Below are 25,011 nucleotides of genomic sequence, written 5' to 3' on the forward strand. Positions count from 1 at the left end.
TCATACTCATATTTTAGTTTATATTTCTTTTGATGAGTAACTCTGAATTAGTGTGTGTGTGTGTGTGTTATAAAATTAAAAGTACACATAATTTCAAATTATATTTATATTGTCATTCAAAAGTATAATTTTTTTGAATTTATAAACCACGCAAATCACATGAACCGCACCGCACCGCAATTTTGTGGTGTGGTTTACGCGGTTTTTATATCACGCGGTGCGGCTGCGGTTTACAAATTTTCTCAAACCGCGTAGATTGGTTCGCGATTTTAAGAAAAAATCGGACCGCCCGCACCGCGAACACCCCTGCCCAGCATATGAGGGCATACCTAGTAAGCTAGCATCTGCACTACTAGCCACCAGGCTAAGCCCTACGGTACGAAGAAGGGGGAGTTAGAAGTAAGTTAACACTTATAAAAACGTTTATTTTTATATTTTTTCAAATTTTATTCTTCAAATTTTTATATTTTTTATATAAAAATATAGTTTTATATTTTTCAAACTTTTTATATTTTTATATATACAAAAATTATTATTTATTTTGTATTAATTACATGATGACGTCATATTTGATGAATTTTTGAAACTTCTTTACTTATTTCAAAAATATTTTTTTAGGAATGGACAATACTGAACTAGAGCATATTAAATATTGATTGTTTAGTAACTATTTTCTCACTTCCGATCAATTCTTTATATTTATATTGGGGATAGATATAGCATGCACATAATTAGTAAAAGAGTATTTGACCTCTTTACAAACGCAAGCAAATAACTGATGTATATCAATTTGCTAACATTTTGGCCGACTTATGGTGGGATCGTGAGTCTGATATGCATCCATTAAAGTATCAAAGCTAGTTGTGGTCTTGAGTTGTTATAATAAATGTCTCGATTTGTAATATATAATTTCATAAATTATTTTAAAACTTTTATTATTATAAAAGTACAAATAAATTTTAGTTATGAAATTATATTTTAAATAAATTTTAAAATACGTGAAACATGATAAAATCGTAAATAAATGAGACAGAAACAAAGGATTAGGACCCACGGTTGACGCTGATGTGTACACATCAGCCAGTTACACAAGTCTCCACACGTGTAAACATGCGTTGTGTGCATAAACAATTAAAAATACTCCTTCCTTAGCTACTCTTTTATAAATTTTTCTAACTGAGACATATTTTAAAAATTACTTTTAAATTTTTATATAATTTTTATAAAAATATTAAAATTTTATCAAAAATAATTTATAAAATAATATTTTTCAGAATCTTGAATGCGTGTAGTGTAAGCAACGGTCACTCCCGAAATAAACAGAGTATAAATGTACCAAGGCCCTCGTGTTATACTTGTTCTGCTGTCAGATTCCTTGTTTTCCTGTCCACTCCACTCTCGAGTCAACCCAAGTCAAACCCTCTTTCCGTTTAATCGCCGACATGGCTTCCGGCGATTCAGACTCCAATACGTTGTCCGTTGTGTCGATTGATGAAGAGGGTCATCACGGTTCTGATGAAAAAAACCCCACACTCATTGCTAGACAGTACGCGTTTTCTTTCTTTCTTTGTTTTTTTTTCTTCAATTTATTTATGTTTTTGTGATTGGATTATGTTTATCTGTTTATAAATTTATGAGTAATCTTTGTTGATTGTGTATCTGTTGTTGTAGATATTGAGTTTATATATGGTAGACAGATTTATTTGATTGTTTCTTTTTGTTTTGCCCCTTTTTGATGGAGTATTAATAAATGATGATTTTGTGTTCCTGTATCATTTGCAATTCTTGTGGGGTTTTCAAAAAATAATTAAGGGCTGGTTTTATTTTTTCGCTCAGACTTATTTAATTATATTATTCCTTTGCTTATGTTCTTGGAACGTTGAATTGAAGAAATCTAGAGATATTATACAGATGCTCATTCTTATGGGTGTCGGCACTCAATGCCACAATTTTCAAGAAAATGGCCCCCATTACTACTGTCGAATAAGATGGCCCCGGCCTACCATTTTGCAATCCAAAATGCTAATTCGTGCAGCGTTTATCCTCTTTCCTTTCTTAACGCTACACAATCTAACATTTTGAAACCCTAACGCTATTTCATGTGGTGTTTTACTCCTAAAACGCCAGATCGTGTTACGTTTTGTAGTTTTTTCAGACCAAAACGCTACATGATCTAATGTTTTCTTCCAAAATTCGAAACGTTGGTCGCTGGATAGCTAATATAGCTAATAACCGCCCGTGCTTCGCACGGGTTAAAGGCTAGTATAGCTAATAAGACAAGATGGACAGGCGTATATTCTCTTGAACCGTTGTCTTACCATTTTAATCATCTTTTCGTGACAAGTTTCTAAAAAACAACCTAAACAACTTTATACTTTCCAAGGCTGCAGTTCTTAAATGATGACATTTTAATTATTGCGTGCTTTGTTATCTATGAACGCAAGGTAAAAGGAATGTAAATTCACATCTCTCAGGTATCAGACGAAGCTCTGCCAGAAAGCTTTGAGTGAAAACACAATAGCCTATCTGGGAACTGGTTGTGGGAAGACTCACATTGCTGTTCTTTTAATTCATGAGATGCGACACTTGATAAAAAAACCCCAGAATAACATTTGTGTCTTTTTAGCTCCTACAGTTGCTCTGGTTGAGCAGGTAACACATTCCTCTTTCTGTCATCTCCAAATATATTTTTTCTTATTTATCAACCAAAACTTGATTTCACATTAGTAAACTCTGTATTTAGAACTCTTTCTGTTTAAACACACCCTTACCTGCTGCTTGAATTAATTGTCATTTCATGGCATGACATGTATTTAAATATGTTAAGCAAGCCAAAGTCATCAAAGACTCGATTGACGTTAAAGTTGGCATCTACTGTGGGAGTTCTAAGCATCTGAAGCGTCATACCAATTGGGAGAAAGAATTAGCACAGCATGAGGTTTGCTTTGCTTCTATTTGGGCACAATTGGATTGTCCCATTTGTCATTACAAAGTTCCTTTGGAAGTACTCAACAACACGATTCTTAGTTAATGTTGTTAGTAGTTTTGGCCAGTGCAGATATTCAAATAAATTGCTTAACCTGTGGTCATGCTTGTGCAGGTTCTTGTCATGACCCCTCAAGTACTCTTATGGAATTTATCACACTGCTTCATCAGGATTGAATTGATCGCGCTTCTAATTTTTGACGAGTGCCATCATGCACAACCTGCGAGCAATCATGCTTATGCTGAAATCATGAAGGTAAGAAAGTTTTATCTCATGATGTTATCGCTTCAGCACCTCATGCATTTGACTAATATCTATAGTCTATACACTTACTTACTTTTTGGCCAATATGCAGGTATTTTACAATAGTAATGCAACAAAGCTTCCTCGTGTATTTGGCATGACCGCATCTCCAATATTGGGAAAAGGTAACCTAATTAACCTCAATATTTTTGTATGCTAGGTTGAGGGGCCGCCTATTTCATATGTTTTATGGTCAGTGATTATGTAATTTCGTACTCATATGCTTCCAGGGGCCTTGGAGGAAAATTATGTGATACTAAATGATGTTGCTTGATATTTAGTCTTATTAACATTAATATGTTCAAGTCTGTCAAGTGTTTATTTGTCGAGTAATGAAGGAGTTGTCAAACCTTTTGTGTACCGGTCAGGGACGGGCAGGCTAGAACAGTCTGCTTAGAGATTAAGTTTTTGATATATTAACCATTACACCTTTGTTGATAGAGACACATCAGCAAATTGTGGAACATAATTTACCGAAATTCTGAAGGTGATGCCAAGCAAGAGCATGTGTGATTGTATCTATTACGTAGTATATATGTCAGTCAAGCATGACAGTGTTATGGAATTTTAATAGCCACTACCCAACATTTATATCGTTGACAAGTATAACATATTTTGATAGATCACATAAAACATAATTTATTATTTGTTGATAATCAAAGTGTCGTCGTTGGTGGGATCGTATATGGGTCATCCAGGTGAAAGGTGCACCACTACACTAGAACTACATGTTTCTTGAGTTTTACATGTTGAGTGATAATTCTATTGTTCCAAAAGAGGGCCTTTAACAAATTTTGTTCATGTACCTCTCCAATTTCATCTCTTTCTTTGTATGCCGTGATGGTAATTTAGTTACAAGAATGTAGAACAAATTTTATTTGTTATGATGTGTTTTTATAAATCAAAACTATGACCCCCCCCCCCCCCCCCCCCCCCCCCCCCAATTAAAGATTGAGTAGTGTTTAGATCTTTTTAATTTCATCTTTTTAGCGGGAAGCCGTCAAAATTGCAATCTATAGTGTGCCTTCTGTGTTGTGAATTTATAACTTTGTGTCTTTCATATTTTCAAATTTGCAGAAAATGTGTACTTCAAAGTAAGCAAACCTCCATTATAAATCTTATTTTAGATTCTAAATTGTATTTGGATATATGTTGGTTGCGAACTGTATGTCGTTGGTCTATTGTATCTTAATTAAATTGCCTGATAATGTTTCAGGTGCTTCTGTCAGTGGCCTTGAGTCTTTACTTCGTGCTAAGGTTAGTGTATGTCGAATATCGAGATGGGTTAGATTTTATGTAATTATTTGGCTTTTTACTTCACTAAGTAAATATATATCAAGTATGGTATGTGTTGTATATGTCTAGATTTTTAGTGTATGCTAAATCTGTTTAATAGGTTTATTCTGTTGAAGACAAGGAAGAACTTGAACGGTTTGTGACATCTCCTAAAGTTAGTGTATATTATTACACTACAGCGGCGGATGGACCATCTTCCCCTCTAGTTTACTATAGTAAACTAGAGGGGATAAAGTCCCAGGTAAGTATTAGCAATTTTCCTAATTTCTTTAGTGAACCAGAAGGGATTAAATCCCAGGAAGTTATTAGCAATCTATTTAATTTTGTGAATGTAATTTTTTTGCAATTTTTTTTGTTATGAAGTATCATATTTTCTTTGCGTGCACTCAATTGCAGTGTGTATCAACACTGGTAGAAAATATAAGCGACATGGATAGCCTAAAAACCTCCAAAAAGATGCTTCAGAAACTGCACACTAATTTGTGTTTCTGTGTAGAGAAACTTGGTGTTTGGGGAGCATTCCAGGTAAACTATCTCATTATTATATTTACTGCTGCTTTTGCAACTTAAATTACTGTTACAAAAGGCAGGTAAAAGTGAATCTATTTTCTGGGTCATTGCATTGTTCTGTTATATTATGTTGTGAGTTAAGCTTTGAAGCTACAAAAAATTGGCTTGGCATTGATTTTTTTGAATACTAGTATTTGAGAGCCTAAAAGTCAGACAGTGCAATGACCTTACAAAGGGATATATTGCATATAAGGCTATATATCAAGTTGTGTGTGAAAGTTATTATAAATTTAACAAATTATAAATTATTTGAGCTTCGAACTAATCCCAGATGCACACCAATACACACACACACACATACGAACAAACTGTTCCCTATCTGGATTACATTGCAAACTGGATAAAAAATAAATCTCATATTTCTTCTTTAAGAACGAAGTCTCAAAAAAAAAAAAATTGTACATACTAATGTCTTGTACTCTCATTTCGATATATATGTATATAGATACATACTGAGAGAACTCAGGATAAGTCTGAAAATGTTCGTATATGCTCCTTTTTAATAATATACCTACATAATTTTTATGCAAGTTACATTAATAATATAGTTTTAATCTATGAATCATTTCATACAAACTTTGTGTATTATATATCGTCTTTTTGAATAGCAGTTACAGTTTGAACTTTATAGAATTTTCAGTGCATGTTTTCTGATTAAGACTGACTCCTGTTTTTTATTTGGCTTCTAATCATGCAAAGGCTGCTAACATACTCTTAAAGGGTGACTGCGTGGTGCAAAATGAACTACTGGAGATGGAAGGACAAAATGAACGGATGGAGATGGGAGAACAGAGCTCTCATGTCTCTATATGCGACAAATATCTTTCTCAAGCTGCCATTATGTTTTCGTCAGATTGCCAAAAAGGTACAGGGATGCCTTGAAAGTTTGTTCACTATTATGTGGTTTTATTTATGTATATTTTCTATGTTCATGCGAATATGACACTAATATCTATCACCTTTTGACAACATTTATCTTCCATGCGCATGCCTGCAGATCACACCAAAAAGAAGTTAAATTCACCTGAAGTCCTACAGGAGCCCTTTTTCTCCAAAAAGCTCTTGCAACTTATTGACATACTTTCCAATTTTAGGTTAGTAATATGCTGCTCACTGTCTCATCACTGTAATCATTGGCACATAAACTTATCGACATCCTTTACAATGTTAGGTTAGTAATTCAGCTTCCAGCTGATGTTTTGTCAGGAATGGCCTATCTTAGTTGTAGTACTTGCTAATGGTAGTTATGAGGATTAGTAAGCAATATACCGTTAGGGTATTACTATATACTGGTCAATATCAGCAGAGAGTACACTTTAGTAAGGGTTGTAGTGTCATTTCATTACTAGAATTTAGTTACAGTTGAAGTTTGCCTATAAATACTTGATAAGCTTTGTATTTCCAGTTATGTTAAGGTTGATATAGAACACGATATCTATTTCCACAAACTGCTTCTCTCTCTATAACTACTCTCTCACTCTAAAACCGTAGCTTTGTCTACATCTCTCTAGAATTCTCTCAATTCTATCTGTTATCTTGCTAATCTTTAGTAGTAAACACCGTTTTTCTTGTTTTTTTTACAATCCGAGCCTATAAACACAGAAAATTACAAAATCATTCACAAAAGCAGAAAACTCGAAGGGAATTCCTGACATTTTGTCATAGCTCCAGCTTATGTGCTAGCTCACATATCGCTAATAAAGCATACATTATTATTTGATACAAGCATGTTTTTTAAAACTATATCTTTTCATTTTTCCGCCTAATTAACATGTTTGATCAATCTCTCTCCCTGGTTTGACAGGTCCCAGCAGAACATGAAATGTATTATTTTTGTCAATAGAATTGTTACTGCCAGGTCCTTGTCATCTATACTTCAGAGCCTTAAAGTTCTATCAGCTTGGAAATGTGATTATTTGGTAGGAGTCCACTCTGGACTAAAAAGCGTGTCGCGAAAATCTACTAATGCTTTGCTTGCTAAATTTCAATCCGGTGAGGTAATGTTCACATACATGAGTCGGTAATTCAGGAAATTACAGAAGTTCTTTTGATCGATTGTGTAGCTAAATGATATTAAATCCAAATGTGGTTCTGCACGAATTTTTATTCAATAATTTGTTCTCGTTTCACAAAGTGTGCTTGATAATTTTTCTATCATGTGCTTTCTTGTTATCTGAGGTATATATAGTATCTTCGAATAGCAAATACATGTCACATTATTAAAACGTGATGTTACACAGTAATAGAAAACAAAAAATTACGGATTAAAGAATAAACAGATAAACTTGAATCAATTCTCCATATAAAATTTACTATAGTTGTAAATAATCAAGGAAAAGATCTGTTTATAACTGTGTTACTATAACCTAAGTATAAAATTGCTAATAATCTACTTACTAAACAATAACTAAACTTTATAATAATAATATTTGGGTGATTAACATTATGATCATCTCAATCTCTCTTTATTTAGAATCGAAATGCTCTTGATAAATTTACAGTATAATTTATTCATGTGTGTGTTAGAGATGGCTTTACTCATCCCAAACGAAGTGTGTGTATTAACTTCCCTATTTCCTGGCAGATAAATTTGTTGGTTGCAACTAAAGTTGGGGAGGAAGGTCTTGATATTCAAACATGCTGCCTTGTAGTAAGGTTCGATCTCCCGGAAACTGTTGCCAGTTTTATACAATCTAGGGGACGTGCACGCATGCCTCAGTCAGAATATGCATTCCTGGTAGACAGGTACTACTTGAAACATTTGTATATAACTCCTCAATTCATTCCTGCTCACCCCAAAAATTATAATAATTGTGCCCTACTGTATGTCATAGTGGCAATGAGAAGGAGCAAAATCTTATCGACAGTTTTTCTAAAGCTGAGGATAAAATGAATGAAGAAATTGAATTTAGAACATCTACTGCCACAGTTTGTGATACAGACGAGAAAACATACAGAGTAGAATTGACGGGTGCCACAATCAGTTCTGGAAGTAGCATTTCATTGCTTTACCGCTATTGTTCGAAACTTCCGCATGATGAGTACGGATTTTTGTTGTTCTGATTGGTTCTTTTGTTTCTCTGCTGTATCATATATATTTAGGATAATTAGCACTTTGATCTGGCAAACATTAGTTACTTTTTTCTAATTCGTGCAGATTTTTTAAGCCCAAGCCAGATTTCTCATACTTTGACGAGGCAGATGGAACTGTCTGCCAAATAGTTCTTCCCTCCAATGCTCCAATTCATCAAGTGTCAAGTGCACCTCAATCTTCTAAGGATGCAGCGAAAAGAGATGCCTGCTTGGAAGCATGTAAACAATTACATCAGTTGGGTGCTTTAACCAACTACCTCTTACCTGAACAAGATGTTGAAAATGAGGACCTTGAGTCCTTATCAGATTCTGACTGCTCTGATGGTAAGCACATGCAGATATATATAAATCAATGCTGGCTGATTATTATACTTATACTGCAGCTTTGGGCTTCTTTTTATTTGCAGATGAGGATACAAGAAGAGAACTTCATGAAATGCTTGTTCCTGATGTCCTGAAAGAGCCATGGAGCAAGGCAGAAGATTATGTCTACCTCACCTCCTACTTTGTGAAGTTTAGACCGCTTCCACCAGATAGGGAGTATAAACCATTTGGTCTGTATGTGAAAGTATCTCTTCCTGGAGAAGCTGAAAGAATGAAACTAGATCTTCATTTGGCACGTGGTAGATCTGTAGTAACAGAGCTAATACCATCCAGTACTATGCTATTTAGTAGAGATGAGGTAAGCAAAAATGGGTTAAAAGAATTGAACCTTTAAATAAACCTAAAATGAGACCAGAGGTCACCCGAAGTCAGGAAAGAGCTTTTAAATGATGATATTGACACCAAATTGTACATTATCAAATGACTTTAAAGACATTGTCACGAGGGTGATGGGATAGCCTAGTGGTATAGGCTTATCCTCTGTCCACATGTCCATCTTAGTTCCTTGGTTCGATTCGCCTATATTCTTGTAGGACACGGTGAAGATAAAATAGATAAATTTGAGGACTTTTGTCTATAAAAAACAAATCATTTGAAAACTAATTTGCATCAGTACTTGAGAAAAAAATTATTAAATAAATTTTGTAATATTCACTCTAAATTTTGCAGATAGCTTTGGCTGAGAAGTTCCAGGAAATGTTCCTCAAGGTCATCATTGACAGATCAGAGTTCAACTCTGAATATGTTCCCTTGGGAAGAATTGATTTTGATATATTGGCTCCTAGAACATATTACCTTATGCTTCCTGTAATCTGGAATGAATATGAGGAAGCAATGATTGTGGACTGGAACCTTGTCATGAGATGTTTATCGTCGCCGATATTCAACATGCCAGAAGTTGCCAAGGCTAATGGCCTTTCTCAACCTAGCGAGCTATTGCATCTTGCTAATGGCCCTAAAAGTGTCCATGATGTTGTGAATAGCTTGATTTATGTTCCAAGCAAGAAATTGTTCTATTTCGTTTCTGATGTTTTGTCAGAGAAGAATGCATACAGTGACTATAAAGCATCAAAAAGTCACGTTCACCACTTCTCTGAAAAGTAAGTGGCGTGCAGTGCCTTCTTCTCTTTTGGACCATTCTTTTATAGTATCTTCTTGAGTTAATTCCTTAAATGATTGTTGTATCACTACATAATGAGATGGGGCCAAAAATAATTTGATTTTACAGATAGTATTTTCTCTTTTGCATACTTGGCGTGAATTGATATTGTCTGGCATAACTTGAATCTTTAGTTTTGTTTAAAAGATTGGGAGAGGACTATTTTCTTTCTTTAGTTGGTTCAAAACTTTTTAAGTATTTGGTGTGCATTTAACATTGTTGTATTCAGTCTTAAGTATGCTTTTTGTAGTCCATGTGTCATACTCCGTAGATTTCTCATTTTGATATTATTTATTATTGCCGTGGAAATTAATCCTGAATAGGCTTCTCCTTACAGTTACTTTCTAGCATGCATATAGTACTTTTTGATTCAATTACTAGTTAGTATCACCATTGCTGTACTATATTACTGACCTCCTGGCTCCTGGTTTTTTTTTAATATATATTTTAATATATAGGTTTGGCGTTCATCTTTTACATCCCAGACAAGCTCTTTTAAAAGCAAAGCAGCTCTTTTGTTTGGAGAACTTGCTACGAAAGAAAGGAAATTTGGGTATGTGTTTAGTTGTTGGGTTGTTTCTGCAATTATCCTGTTAGTTACAGGACTTGTAACTTTCTCCTGACACAATATTGTACATAAAATTTTTATAAAATATTTTCGCAATATTTTGTTTTGGATTACTGATGCGAATATTAGAATAAGCTTATATAAAAATAATGCACAATATTGTAGTTCAGGATTTCTGATGCCAATATTGAAAATTATTGTTAATGGTCGTGTTCTGTTGTAATGTGCTACATTACTTTGGGTGCAGAATATATTTACATCGTTGTCTCATCGTTAAATTGCTGGAAAGTAATAGTCAAGAAATTTATTTGCCGTAGGTTATGTTTTGTTTAATGGGATTAATAATTCCAAATCCCCAGGCTATTAGACCTTTTTCTTTTTGCAGTTGATCATGTGGACTACTGACTACAGTTTATAACCACTTAGTTCATTTGATTATACTAATAACACCGATTAGTATATAAACCCCTAGTTATAATCCCTATGGAGAGAAAGTGAGAATCAGCTGTAGAGAGGGAGGGGGAAGGGAATTGGTGGAAATCATTCCATTTCATATATTTAACGTAACTGGAAATACAAAGCTTATCAAGTATATATAGGCAAACCTCAACTGTAACTAACGTCTATAATGAAATGACACTTCTACCCTTACTAAAGTGTACTACTGTGCTGAAATTGATATATATAGTGATACTCTACTGGTATATTGCTAAGTACTAATCCTGAAAACTGCTACTAGCTAGTACTGCAACTAAGATAGGCCTTTCCTGACAGACTTTTAAGGTTTGAGTATGTGAAGCGAGAGTACATAGTGGGACTAGAATACAAGAGATTATTGTGGTACACAAAAGATTGAAAATGTATGAACATTGAGAAATGATCAGTTGATTAATAATGAAATGAATGGATTTTGTTTGCTGCCTTTTAATTTACAGTATCTGGCATAAGTTTAAAGTGATTACAAGTTAAGATATGCTCTACTAGATCGCACTTGATATTATGACATGCATGTTTTTTTTTTGCAAGGGACAACGTAAATGTTTATTATTCTTTTGTTTTGTGTTAGTTTTTATATGTTGGTGTTGCCTTTATTTTTTACTACACTTTACATTACTAGAGTGTACACTGTGCTGATTAGCATCTCATGCAGAATCACGAGAAAAAGAGGAGCACTTTGTTGAATTACCTCCTGAAATTTGTGAACTAAAGATAATTGGGTTTTCGAAAGATATTGGAAGTTCATTATCTTTGTTACCATCAGTCATGCATCGTCTGGAAAGCTTGCTTGTTGCTTTTGAGTTAAAAGATTTACTTTCTGTCTCATTTCCCGAGGGAGCTGAAGTATCCGCTTCTCGTGTAAGGCGCCTTACTTTTTTAGCTCGGATTTTGATTTTTCATGAATACTAGTATCTAATTTTGCCGAATGAAATTGAAATGTGGTAAAAAGAATAACTTTTCAGCATTTACAATATGTCTGTTTATATACAGGCCAAAGATATGCTTTTGTATTTAACTCTATAATTAATAAATTTAATAAGGTAAACAACCTATTTCCTGGAACAGGCAAAGTATCAAGACTTTATAACTAAGAAGTTATGGTTGTCAATCCATAAACAAGCTTTGATATTCTGATGATGATTTCCAGGTCCTTGAAGCACTTACAACTGAGAAATGCAATGAACACTTCTCTCTTGAAAGGCTCGAAGTTCTTGGTGATGCATTCCTCAAATTTGCAGTTGGCAGGCGTCTTTTTCTCTTGCATGATGCCTTGGATGAAGGACAGCTTACTAGAAAACGTTCAAGTGTCGTAAATAATTCCAATTTATTGAAGCTAGCGGTAGCAAACAGATTACAGGTAGCTTCTTGTCGCATGTTTTGATCTGATGATTCTGGTTATAATTGTTGTTTCGAAGAGTCGTCAGTTTCTCGCAATAGTATTATTGGACATTAGTTTTTGTAATAGCTAACAAGTTTTGTTAACGTTTACCATGATAAATTTCAGGTATACATACGCGACCAATCATTTGACCCATGTCAATTTTTTGCATTGGGTCGACCTTGTTCTGTAGTTTGTAGCGCTGAAACTGAAAAGAGTATTCATTCATCACATTGTAGTGGGGCGGAAAATTCTGATATAGAATTAAGATGCACCAAATCTCATCACTGGTTGCATAAGAAAACCATAGCAGATGTTGTGGAATCTCTTGTCGGCGCATTTATAGTTGATAGTGGTTTTAAAGGTGCAGCTGCATTTCTTAAGTGGATGGGTATAAAAGTGGAATTTGAAGATTCGAAGGTTAGCCATATTTGTTCAGCAAGTTCGATCTATTTACCACTTGCTGCTCAAATAGATATAGCTGCTCTTGAAGATTCTATAGGATATCAATTTAACAATAAAGGTTTGCTTGTGCAAGCTTTTGTTCATCCATCATATAGCTATCATTATGGAGGCTGTTATCAGGTATGTAACTTCTGTAAGAGGCCGTTTGGAAACTTGCATTTCATTTCAAATGATGGATTTCAAATGACAGGATTTGAGTTGTCATTTCAAATTCTCAGATTTATACTAGGATTTGGATGTGTGGATTTCAAATGAAATCCAAATCCAGATTGCCAAACATGTTATTTGACCAAATCCATGATTTCAAATCAAATCCAGTTTCCCAAACAGGCCATAAATAAATTTAAATTTTTTATAAAAATTTTAAGTTATGTATCAGTACAGTTCTTGTAATTTTTAACACATTGCTGTTTAAACAGAGACTGGAATTTTTAGGAGATGCTGTCCTGGATTATCTTATCACTTCCTATCTCTATTCAGTCTATCCAAACCTGAAGCCTGGCCAGCTGACCGATTTGAGATCCACATGTGTAAACAATATTTGCTTTGCTAACATTGCAATAAGTCGGTCATTCTATAAATATATTATATCTGAGTCTAGTGGCCTCTGCAAGTCCATGGAGAAATATGTCTTGTTTTCTAGGACACATCAGCTTAATGAAAATTTGGTTGAAGTGCCCCCATGCCCTAAAGTAAATACTGTAGCTCCTTTCTCTTTTTTCTCTATATATATAATTATTTCCCTCATAATCTTTATTTTATTTTTTGCCATTTTTAATGGTTGACACCAGTCTGCTTGTTTAATTTTCTTTCTTCACCGTCCACTTTTTGTGTTGTAATCAAAAAATAATTTAAAAGCAACTGCAAGATTTTGGTGTTAGCTATAGCAAGAGTCATGCTTGTTTGGTTGTCTTTCCGGTGCCCAGGGATTTTGATAAAGTTGATTAGTTGAGAAAAATAAGGGAAGTGTAACTTCCATGGAAGCATTAATACCCATGATATGTGGGAAGTTGCCATCCTTGTTTAACGGAAATTCCCATGAAATGAATTCCTCCATCAACATTCAAAACCAAACAATTTTTCTCACTTCCTAGTAATTTTATATACAGGGGAACTAGTACTTCCCGTTGGAAGTTGATTCCCAGGTGCAGCCAAATAACCACTATCAATATGTGAAATACTTTGTTCACAAAATTTAATCCGGTGATATGACTAATGTGAAAAACAAAAATTTAGTTGATCATGGAATACCACATGAAATATATAGAATTCACTTTTCCCCTGAAGGGATATGTGTGGTTTGTTTGTGCATATGTACATGCACAGGTGCGAACGTGGGATCATAGAGCCTCATAAATTGCAGCACTTAAGTCGATAATAACTAGTATAGTATCTCTTACTCTATGGAAGGGTTCTCTGAACTTATGTGCTGGGATTTATTATAGAATGACAGAAAGTAAACTATATATGCTTGTGCATGTGTCATGAAAAAATATTAGAAAGTAAACTTGATTTCTCACTTGAATGTGACTTAAGTTTTTTGTTCAGGCTCTTGGAGACTTGGTGGAGTCATGCATCGGTGCCATTCTTCTGGACACGGGATTCAATTTAAACAATGTTTGGAAGACCATGCTTTCCTTTCTTGATCCCGTCATCAACTTTTCTGGATTACAGCTTAATCCCATTAGAGAACTTCAAGAACTTAGTCAATCCTACAACATGGAATTGGAATTTGCATCTGCCAAGAAGGATAACACTTATATTGTTGATGTAAAAGTGAAGGGGAAGAATGTTTGTGAACATTCTTGTGCTAGCAACATCAGCAAAAAAGCTGCCAAAAGAAGGGCTGCGAAGCAAGTAATTCGGATTTTGAAGGTAAAATTCATGTAATCCATTTTAAACTTTTTTAAAACTGACACTGTGCAGATGTGTTGTTTTTTATCTTTTTAAAATTTCCGGGTTTTAAAATGTTTCTACGAGATATACATATACCTGTTAACTATATATTAATAAATCATGATTGTGGAGGCCGGGGAGTGGAAAATGATATGCATATATATATATATATAGGCTAGTGATCAAATAGAAACTAATATTATTCTAGAAACCACTCCTTCAATCACTGTTTATAACTACATATAGAGGTAATTGCATATCGCACCCCCGAAGTATCGTTCAAAAACGATAGAGTACCTATACTTTAAGAAACTCAACTCGCACCCCTTATCTTTACTTCTCAAAACTGAGATGCACCCCTTGCCGTTAACTTTCGTTAACTCAATGCACTCCGTTAAGTCACTATATATATATTTGCAATTCGGACCCCCTAACTTGCGTTCAAAAACGATATTGTACCCGTACTTTTGGAAACCCAAATCGCACCACCTATCTTTACATTTCAAGAACGATACGCACCCCCTCCGTTGAATTCCGTTACCTTCCGTTAAAATAATCTCCCGTCTCAATTTACATGTCCCTTTTGTTTTTTGAGAAGTCAGATTGACTAATTTTTGACCAACTATTAAAAACATATTTATTTATTATTTTAGGAAATAGAAAGTTACATATTAAAATATACTAAATTTTGTTTAAAAAAATAGTATCAAAAAGTAAATCTAAGCCTATTTTAATAGAGGTAAATAATAGAGGGTCCGAATTGCAGTTAACCTCTATTATTTGCGAAATTCGGACCCTCTATTATTTGCGAAAACAAATAGACTAGATTTACTTTTTGATGATATTTTTTTTAAATCTTTGTTTAATTAAGTTATGCCCAAGTCAAAATGATTTTACATATTGAATGATTTTAAATTTTTAGTGACATATGTATTAGGTACTTAAAATATATACTATTTTAAATATAAAAAATAAATATTTTGTGATATTTATTATAAATAATACATAAATTTATCTATTGATTACAATATAAAAATTTTAATTATTTTGTTTGGAAAAATTGATCAAATTTTTTTTAAAAAAATATCATTAAAAATTAAATATAGTCTATTTTAATAAATACATATTTTCAAATAATTGGTCAAAAATTAGTCAATTTAACTCTTCAAAAAGCAAAAGGGACATGTAAATTGAGACGGAGGAGTATTTTAACGGAAGGTAACGGAATTCAACAGAGGGGGTGAGTATCATTCCTGAGATGTAAAAATAGGTGGTGCGATTCGAGTTTTCAAAAATATGGGTACAATATCATTTTTGAACGTAAGTTAGGGGGTCCGAATTGCAATTATATATATAGTGACTTAACGGAGTGCACTGAGTTAACGGAAGTTAACGGCAGGGGGTGCATCTCGGTTTTGAGAAGTAAAGATAAGGGGTGCGAGTTGAGTTTCTTAAAGTATAGGTACTTTATCGTTTTTGAACGATACTTAGGGGGTGCGATATGCAATTACCTCCTACATATATCACTTGTTTCTATGCTTTTAATCACTATTTTATGTATTAAAATCATGAGTTTTTATTTTTGATGATTCAGAAAATTTATATATAATTGGTATTGGTGATTGATTATTGATGATCAATTATAATTATAGGAGGTCCACGATTGTAGTAAATACGAGATAAGGTGTGTGGTGGTGGTATATAGTCATTAGTAGTGGCAAGTTATTATGACAAACGGTGAGGCAAATCATGGTTGTAGGTGACGGTAGCAGTAATGGAAGGGGTTAATAATGATGTCAGGAGTTTGATTAATGTAGTATGAGTGAAGATGATGATGATATATGTTGTATATATGTGTATTTAGATACCTATAATTCTCAGATTTCTTATATATAAAATAGTGATTTTTGATATACAACTGAGTGATTTTTGTAGTTAAAAATAGTGATGAAAAAAGGTTTGGGACTAATTTCTAGTTTCTAGTGGAGTAAACCCCTATATATATAAATTATTTATATGATACATCAAAAATTAAATTATCTAGTATTAGTTTCAAACATAGTGGAAATATCACATAAAAATATCATACATCAATCAATAACATTTAGTATGTTTGCAAAACAAACATTGAACTTCTGATTGTCTGTTTCCACTTGATTCCCATATTTTTATCCAATGTCAACACTTCAAGTCATCTTTAACTATGGCCTAAGTGATCAGTACCTTTTAAGAGAGTAATATTCAAGGGAAATTTTAATCAAACACCTAACAAACGTTAAAAATAGTATTTAAAATTTAGCATATATGCTATATAAGGTATCAAAGAAAATGTGATGACATACAGAGAGATGAAGAGAGAGGGTCGAGAGAAGTAGAGTTTATTTAACTTAAGGGTATTTTAGTCTTTTTATACTTTTGCAAGTTTTTGCGCTTTTTAGTGCAAGTTTTTTGCGAGTAATCGCGAGTTAAGCGCGATTTTTAGTCACTAAATCGCTCAAACGCAACTCGGGGCAAGACTAATAATTAGCTCATTGATTTTTTGAATATGTATGGGGCCCCATTTTTAAACTGATAGTGATGCTATAGGTTATCCTGTACTTGTCAAACTTATGGTAGAAGGTTGTATGCAAGTAGTGTGTGTGTGTGTGTTGTTAATTATTTATTGCAAGTCATAGCATCATTAGTCATTACTGTTCTATGATTTTGTTTCCCCTTCTGATACTATTCATTGTGTATCCATGTACATTATACAGGAGCTTGGTTACAAACCCAAGAGTAAATCGTTAGAGGAGGTTTTGAAGTCGACCCACAAGGTGGAAGCAAAATTAATTGGTTATGATGAAACACCGATAGATGTTAATGCTCAATATGCAATTGCTCGCAATGAAAAGATACCAACAGATGTTAGCTCTCCATATGCCGCAATTTGTTACAATGAGACGGCAACAAATGTGAGATCTCCAAATGCCGCAGGACTTGATAACTTGAAGGTGCAGGATTCACGTACAAGTGGTGCTTCATCATCCAATGTGCATTCACTTGGTGTAGAACCACATAGATCTGGAGGCATCAATATCCAACCAATTATGCCAATGTCATCTCTTTGTGATACTCGTAAATGCCAGCCTACAGTCAAAAAATATAGTGATAGCTGCTATAGTGAGTCTCAGACTCCAGGTAATGATCGAGCCACTCAGATATGGTTTTATTTGATACAATATCATATTTCTGATTGGAAAGTAATCCCCTAGGCCTTTCAATGAAGAAGTCAGCAAAGTCACTTTTGTTTGAAATTTGTGCGGCCAACTGTTGGAAACCGCCTGTATTTGTATGCTGCAAGGAGACAGGGGCAAGTCACTTGAAAGAGTAAGTGGCCGACTATTTCCAGTGATTTATTTATTTATTTATTTATTGTGGACATTATAATTTTACATTAGGCTTCAATCAGATGCTAGCAATGATATGTCAAAATATTTATTGCGTCTAAGATTATGTGATTCGAGAATAAATTACATAACAAATTCTATATAGGGAAGTGGAAACACTGTTGTCCAAAAACTCTACATATTTCTCCTTGCAAACTGCCTGAGAAATCTGCACAAAATCTCCTCTTTTTTATTATCACTATCGCTAACTATCATCCACACTTACAGGTTTACTTTCAAGGTGATCGTGAAGCCTGATAGTTTGGAAAAATGTTTGATTGAAGCAATCGGCAAACCAGCTGGTAAAAAGAAAGAAGCTGCAGAGCATGCAGCTGAAGGGGCTGTTTGGTTGTTGAGAAATCATTATGGGTAGGTCAAAATTTATAGGCTGTAGCTTAACTCAAAAACATGTACTCTGTGAGAAAGTTAACTAAACTGATAAATGAATATAGGCATTCAGTCAATATTGGGAGGCTTTGTAAACGTTACAACTGAGGCACTGAATGTGGTATACTTGCTACATAAAAATGATTGATATTGTGGCAAGAATTAGTATTAGAACAAGTATGAGTACTAGGAAAACGAATTGGAAATTATGGGGGATAATATCTACGGTGATGACCTTAAGACGATGTAATTTTGGCAGTTCATCCTGGGTTGCGCCTTTGTTAACAGGATCGCCAGAAGTGTTCTCTGTTGGAGAAACGAATTTTTTAGTGTTGTCATTGAACAAAAAGCTTTTCTTTATTAGCCTCTTGAGAAAGCGGCTATAAAAAATACTATATTGAGAAACTTTTGTGGTACGTATATTAATTTATATATGTGAATCCCTGTTTTTAAAAGTAACAAAATATACACGCAAACACACACATAATAAAATTATAAAAATAATAAACAATTGTGAGGAGAATATTATCTGCAAATTTTTATTACCACATTAGTCCCCACCAATATGCCCTTCAAGTGCTAGTTAATATGATTGTAGTGATAGTAAAGTTTGAAGTATATAAGTTGTATGTACAAGTCAAAGTTTAGGTCCAAATATTTAAGAAACATATAGGAGAATATAAAAGTTTGATATGTTATGATTGGTTCTTTTGTTTGTCGTGTCTTATATTTATGTAGGAGAATTAAACATTTTAATCCGGCAAATTCCTAATTTTTGCAGAATTTTAAAGCCCAAGGCGGAGCTGTCGTTCTTTGATGATGCAGATCGATCTGTCTGTCAAAAAATTCATCCTTCCGACCCTCCAATTAATCAAGTGTTATGTGCACCTCAGTCTTCTCAGGATGCAGCAAAGAGAGATGTCTGCTTGGAAGCATATAACCAATTGCCTGAACAAGATGATGAAAACGAGCACATGAAATCCTTGACAGATTCTAATTGCCTTGGTGGTTAGCTCATGCGAAAATTTTATTAATTAGTGCTGGCTGATTTTTATTCTAATACTGGTGCTTGAGTCTTCGTTTTTATATGCAGACGAGGATACCAGAGGAGAGCTCCATAAAATGCTTGTTCCCACTGTACTTAAAGAGCAACGGAGTAATGCAGAGGAAGTGTCATCTCTTCTTGACACTCGTGAATGCCAGCTGATAGGAAAAAAAGATAATGCCAGCTGCTCTAGTGATTCTGAGACTCCAGGTACTGATCGGATAACTCAGATATGGTGGTATTTGATTCATATTTCTGATTGCTAGTAATCCCCTAGGTCATTCAATGAAGAAGTCAGCAAAGTCACTTTTGTTTGAAATCTGTGCTGCAAATCGTTGGAAACCGCCTGTATTCCAATGCTGTAAGGAGACGGGGGCCGGCCACATGAAGGAGTAAGTGTCCAATTTGCTTCTTTTTTTTTTTCCTTAGTTTGTGTGCGAACATTAGAAGTTCACATTAGGCCCCAATCAGATGCTTGCAACAACCTTTACAATATTAGTTATGTCTAAGATTATAGTTTTTTTTATTAAAAAAAGATAGTTGCTTGCTAACTATGATTCTTTAGTCAAAACTTCTAGAGCTATGTTGCAGAACACTAATCATTGCTTTTACACTTTACAAAGAAAAGCAAGAATCATATGTTTCAGGCTGTATAGTCTTTGATCGACAGTCTCTTGAAGCTTTTCTACCATATAGAGAACACTGGTGTCTAAAAACCGCACATGTTTCTCCTTGCGAACTGCCTGAGAAATCTTCATAAAAATCTCTTTTTTAATATCACTATCGCTAACTATCATCGACACTTACAGGTTTACTTATAAGGTGATCGTGAAGCCTGATAGTTTGGAAAATTGTTTCATTGAAGCAATCGGCAAACCAGCTGGTAAAAAGAAAGAAGCTGCGGAGCGTGCAGCTGAAGGGGCTGTTTGGTTATTGAAAGATCATTTGGGGTAGGTCAAAATTTGTAGGCTGTAGCTTAGCTCAGAAACATGCACTCATAGTTTGTCCTGGGAACAATCTATATGTGCATCATCTATCTATGAGAAAGATAATTAACTTGATAAATGAATATAGGCATTCAGTCGATCTAGGGGAGGCTTTGTAAAACTTTCCAAGTAAGGCACTGATGTGGTATACTAGTTACATAAAGATGATTGATATTGTGGCAAGAATTAATATTAGAACAAGTATGAGTATTAGGAAAAAGAACAAGTATGGGACAATATAATTTTTGCAGTTAGCCGAAGCACCAAAAGTATTTTATTTTGTGAGACAATTTTTTGCTTTTTTTCCTTCGTTAGAGGCTATAGATAATACGATAATTGGAATTTTTTTGCAGTATGTGTATTAGTATTAATATGTTCAGCTAGGGCTGAGCAAAACCGAACCAAACCGAACTAACCGAACCGAACCGTACAAATTCGGTTCGGTTTGGTCCGGAATTTTTTAAAACTCCGGTTAGTTCGGTTTTCGGTTATAACCGAACTAAAAGTTCGGTTCGGTTCGGTTTTTGATACACAAAATTTCGGTTTAACCGAAATAACCGAAGTTTTAAATATTTATATAATTTATAAATTATATTTATATATAATATAAATAGTATATATAATTTACATACATTATTGATTACTCTGATTACTTGCGACTACTGTCTAAACACTTTAACCCTAAAGCCCATCTGTTAGGCAAGCCGCAGCCACACACCTTACCCCCGCCTTGCGCCACCACCAAGATCGACGACACCACATTACCAGCTCCTTGCTACTTCAAGAGGGTTATTGCGACTTCAAGACTTTTGAATCTGTGTTGATACAGCAGTATTGCAGATAGTGGGGTTATAGCAGTATTGCAGGTAGTGCAGGCCTAATCGTGTATAGGAATCTATGGCTACTGTAATTTTGCCTGGTATTGAATCTTAGTTTGATGGGTGTTATAGATTAATTTTTTTTATTTTTAAAACTTCGGTTTTTCTTTAACCGAACCGAAAAAACCGAAGTAATTTCGGTTCAGTTCGGTTCGGTTTGAAATGCAAATACGGTTCGGTTCGGTTTCAAAAAATATGAAAGTTCGGTTTTCGGTTATTTCGGTTCGGTTCGGTTTTCGACCGAACCGACCGTTTGCTCAGCCCTATGTTCAGCTTTAGTTATACACACACATATTACATATATATATATCTATATATATATATATATATATATATATATATATATATATATATATATATATATATATATATAGGCAAGTGATCAAATAGAAACTAATGTTATTCTAGAAACTAGAAACCACTCCCATGATCACTATTTATAACTACTAATATCACTCGTTTATACGCTATTTATCACTATTTTATGCAGTTAAATTAGCAATTTTTATTATTGATAATTGAGAAAATTTACTTATGTTCGCTAGTGGTTATCGATCATTGATGATCAATTATAGTTGTAGGAGGTCTATGATGCTAAAAAAATGATGAGATGAGGTGTGTGGTGGTGGTAAATAATCACTAGTAATGACAAGTTATGGTGACAAGCGGTGGTAGGTCAATCGTGGGTATAGGTGACCCCGATAGCAGTGGAATGGGTTGATAATGATGCCCAGAGGTTCATCAATGTGGTATGAGTAAAGATGATGATGATATATGTTGTATATATGTATATTTATATATCTATATTTCTGAGATTTCTTGTATAGAAATAGTGATTTGTGATGTACAAACGAGTGATATTTGCAGTTAAAAATAGTGATAAAAAATTGGTCAGATACTAGTTTCTAGGCTAATTTAGTTTCTAGTGGAGTAAGCCCCTATATATATATATATATATATATATATATATATATATATATATATATAGAGAGAGAGAGAGAGAGAGAGAGAGAGCTCTTGGAAACCCATAACTCTTGGAGTCCCCTCTTAACACCGTTGGATCATCTTTCCATCCTATGGTCTGCAGGATACAAGCAGTTACATATTTTAAATTTTTAAAACTCTCTAATATCCCTAATCTTAAGCTCCGAAACAATCGTGCATAGCCCTCTATCCAACTTTTGTCCTGCATTCAGACACTAGAAATATTATTTAAATAATTTATATAGCTACAGGTATTGCAGTACCATAAATACGCACATTAGAATTTTATCATGCAGCACAATATAGACATTACATAAATCATGCCAAATAGCATGCAGGACACAGATCATATGTAACACAGAACACAATGCTAAGCATAGAACATTAAACTATGCAGGACATAACTATGGTCTATGTTTTGCAGTTTACAAATAAGATATACACAACTTGGCTTTGCATTACTAAAAAAACTCATAATTTATACATTCAATGCGGAATCTTTTCAGGGTATGCTGCAACTCATATATCATACAGAATATCTGCAAATCACCAACCCAGTTTGTACACGTATTCTACAAATATTAACAACAGAGAAAAAACAAAATTAAGAACATGAAACTATGCAGGACACAGCTATGTTCTGCGGTTTACAAAAAAGATGTACACAACTGGGTGTCCGATAGAGAATGCGCAGAACAAAGAGAAAAAGAAATAACGCACCACTGAAAAGGTTGCAAAACAAATGGCAGGATAATATCTTCCCACAAACTCAGCAACAAAATAACTAACGCTACAATCGTGGAAGAGATGAGTGAGCGCTTAATTTGGAAAGATAAAGTAGTTAATTATTTAAATTTTATATAATTCTAATTAAACTACAACCGTCAGATGAGAATGAAATGGAGGGTCAGGATTGGGACTCCGGGAACTCCAAAAAAAATGGGACTCCAAATAACTTTTCTATATATATATGTGTATATATATATATATATATATATATATATAATACTTATTTCAAGAATAGGTAAAAATTTTATCTACAAAACTTGAATACCTCATTAGTTCTGCCAATATTTTCCATTCGAGTGCTGGTTGTTAATATGACTGTTTTTTACAAGTCAAAGGTTAGGTCCAAATATTAAAGTAGCTTATAGGAGAATATTAAAGTTTAACATTGTTCTGGGTGGTTCTTTTATTTCACTGTCATGCCATATAATATATATGAAGGTTTTTTTTTAACATTTTAATCTGGAAAAGTTTAGTTTTTTTTTCTAATTTTTGCAGAGATTTAAAGGCCAATCCGGACTTCTCATCCAAAGTGCATCCACTAGGTGTAGAACCGCATAGATCTGGAGGCACCAAGATCAAACAGATCAAGCAAATATCATCTTTTCGTGACACTCGTGAATGCCAGGAAACAGTCAACAAAGTTATTAGTCGTTGCTCTAGTGATTCTCAGACTGCAGGTAATGATTGGGCAACACATATATTATTGTATTTTATTCTATATCATATTTCTGATTTCAAAGTAATTCCCTAGGTTGTTCGATGAAGAAGTCAGCAAAATCGCATTTGTTTGAAATCTGTGCGGCAAATCATTGGAAACCACCTAAATTTATATGCTGCAAGGAGACTGGGGCCAGTCACTTGAAAGAGTGAGTGTCCAACTTTTTTCCTATTTTCTTGTGTGAATATTATGATTATCAGGATCTGGTCAGATGCTTTCAGTGCTCTGGTTTTATAATTTTCAACGAAAAGATAGAACCATGTGTTGCAAGTTGTAAGGTGTTCTTTGTCTGAGAGATCCTTGAAGTTTTTCTTCTAGAGAGAGAACATTGGTCTCCAAAAACTATATTACATGTTTCTCCTTTCGAACTGCCTGAGAAACCTGCACTAAAGACTCTTCCTTTTGTAGCCAGTATTGCTAAAACTCTTCCTTTTTATAGCCTGTATTGCTAACTATCATCCACACCTACAGGTTCACATATAAAGTGATCGTGAAGCCCGATTTGGGAAATTGTTTCATTGAAGCCATCGGAAAACCATCTGGTAAAAAGAAAGAAGCTGCGGAGAATGCAGCTGACGGGGCTGTTTGGCTCTTGAAAGAGCATTTTTTTGTAGATCAAAATTTATGGTCGTAGCTTAGCTAGAAACATGCACTGTTACATTGTCCAGGAACGTTGGTTTACTTAATAACTGAGTGTAGCGGTTTATAAATTAAGGTGTTGGCTCCTTATATTACAATTTAAGCGTTATCTCAAATATTAGGTTAGAAAATATAGTCTCAAATATCATTTTATAACTCTAATCGTTTAGCGTTTATAATTATTTTTTTAAAAAAAACTGAAATGCTATATTGTGTAGTGTTTATCAATTTTTTTTAATCGAAGCCTATTAAAGAATATCTATCAACTTTGAAACTTACAGTATCGCAATTGATTGTATAGTTTAATATTTAATCTATTTATTAAGAATTATCGATTATATTTATTGATATTGGAAAAATAAATATTCCTAAACTATGAACAAATATTTATTGTGGAAAATGAACTCTTGTAATATCCATCATAGTTTTAGTTTTAGATGCGAGTCTTGTACATGTCCAAGAATATTATATAAATTTTTCTCATAACAAATACCAACGCCGTATAAATATATAAATATATTAAAATATAACATTACTAGAAGATAGGTATCGTAACAACTATCT

The 25,011-nt window shown here is 33.9% G+C and overlaps 1 protein-coding gene across 3 annotated transcripts; it reads left to right on the forward strand.

The window, feature by feature from the left end:
- Positions 1 to 1,342: 1,342 nt before the first annotated feature.
- On the forward strand, positions 1,343 to 24,609 carry LOC108222864 (dicer-like protein 4). 3 transcript variants are annotated; one of them, XM_064094688.1, is made up of 32 exons: positions 1,343 to 1,546; positions 2,475 to 2,652; positions 2,828 to 2,938; positions 3,101 to 3,241; positions 3,342 to 3,414; positions 4,506 to 4,546; positions 4,686 to 4,826; positions 4,982 to 5,110; positions 5,855 to 6,020; positions 6,153 to 6,249; positions 6,960 to 7,152; positions 7,740 to 7,900; positions 7,990 to 8,196; positions 8,313 to 8,572; positions 8,656 to 8,930; positions 9,302 to 9,732; positions 10,250 to 10,344; positions 11,510 to 11,715; positions 12,005 to 12,214; positions 12,362 to 12,820; positions 13,120 to 13,392; positions 14,249 to 14,575; positions 17,350 to 17,773; positions 17,848 to 17,962; positions 18,250 to 18,390; positions 19,190 to 19,416; positions 19,502 to 19,663; positions 19,731 to 19,845; positions 20,263 to 20,403; positions 23,586 to 23,767; positions 23,842 to 23,956; positions 24,280 to 24,609. In XM_064094688.1, exons 1-32 carry the CDS (start codon positions 1,443 to 1,445, stop codon positions 24,440 to 24,442), a joined length of 6,063 nt encoding a protein of 2,020 aa, XP_063950758.1. In that variant the 5' UTR covers positions 1,343 to 1,442; the 3' UTR covers positions 24,443 to 24,609. The 3 variants fall into 3 exon arrangements, with proteins under 3 accessions (XP_063950758.1, XP_063950759.1, XP_063950760.1); XM_064094689.1 differs by having other exon boundaries at positions 19,190 to 19,413; XM_064094690.1 differs by lacking the exons at positions 23,586 to 23,767; positions 23,842 to 23,956; positions 24,280 to 24,609 and adding an exon at positions 21,139 to 21,394.
- The last annotated feature ends 402 nt before the right edge of the window (positions 24,610 to 25,011 follow it).

This window comes from Daucus carota, chromosome 5, assembly GCF_001625215.2.
Source record: "Daucus carota subsp. sativus chromosome 5, DH1 v3.0, whole genome shotgun sequence".
In the NCBI taxonomy this organism is placed as follows: Eukaryota; Viridiplantae; Streptophyta; class Magnoliopsida; order Apiales; family Apiaceae; genus Daucus; species Daucus carota.

Bases quoted from the DNA above. Each gene is read 5' to 3' on its own strand.
- LOC108222864 (XM_064094688.1), top strand. From the start codon at position 1,443: ATGGCTTCCGGCGATTCAGACTCCAATACGTTGTCCGTTGTGTCGATT. The intron at 17,963-18,249 runs GTAAGTGGCCGA...CCACACTTACAG, and splicing joins GGGGCAAGTCACTTGAAAGA to GTTTACTTTCAAGGTGATCG. The intron at 19,417-19,501 runs GTTAGCTCATGC...TTTTATATGCAG, and splicing joins AGATTCTAATTGCCTTGGTG to ACGAGGATACCAGAGGAGAG.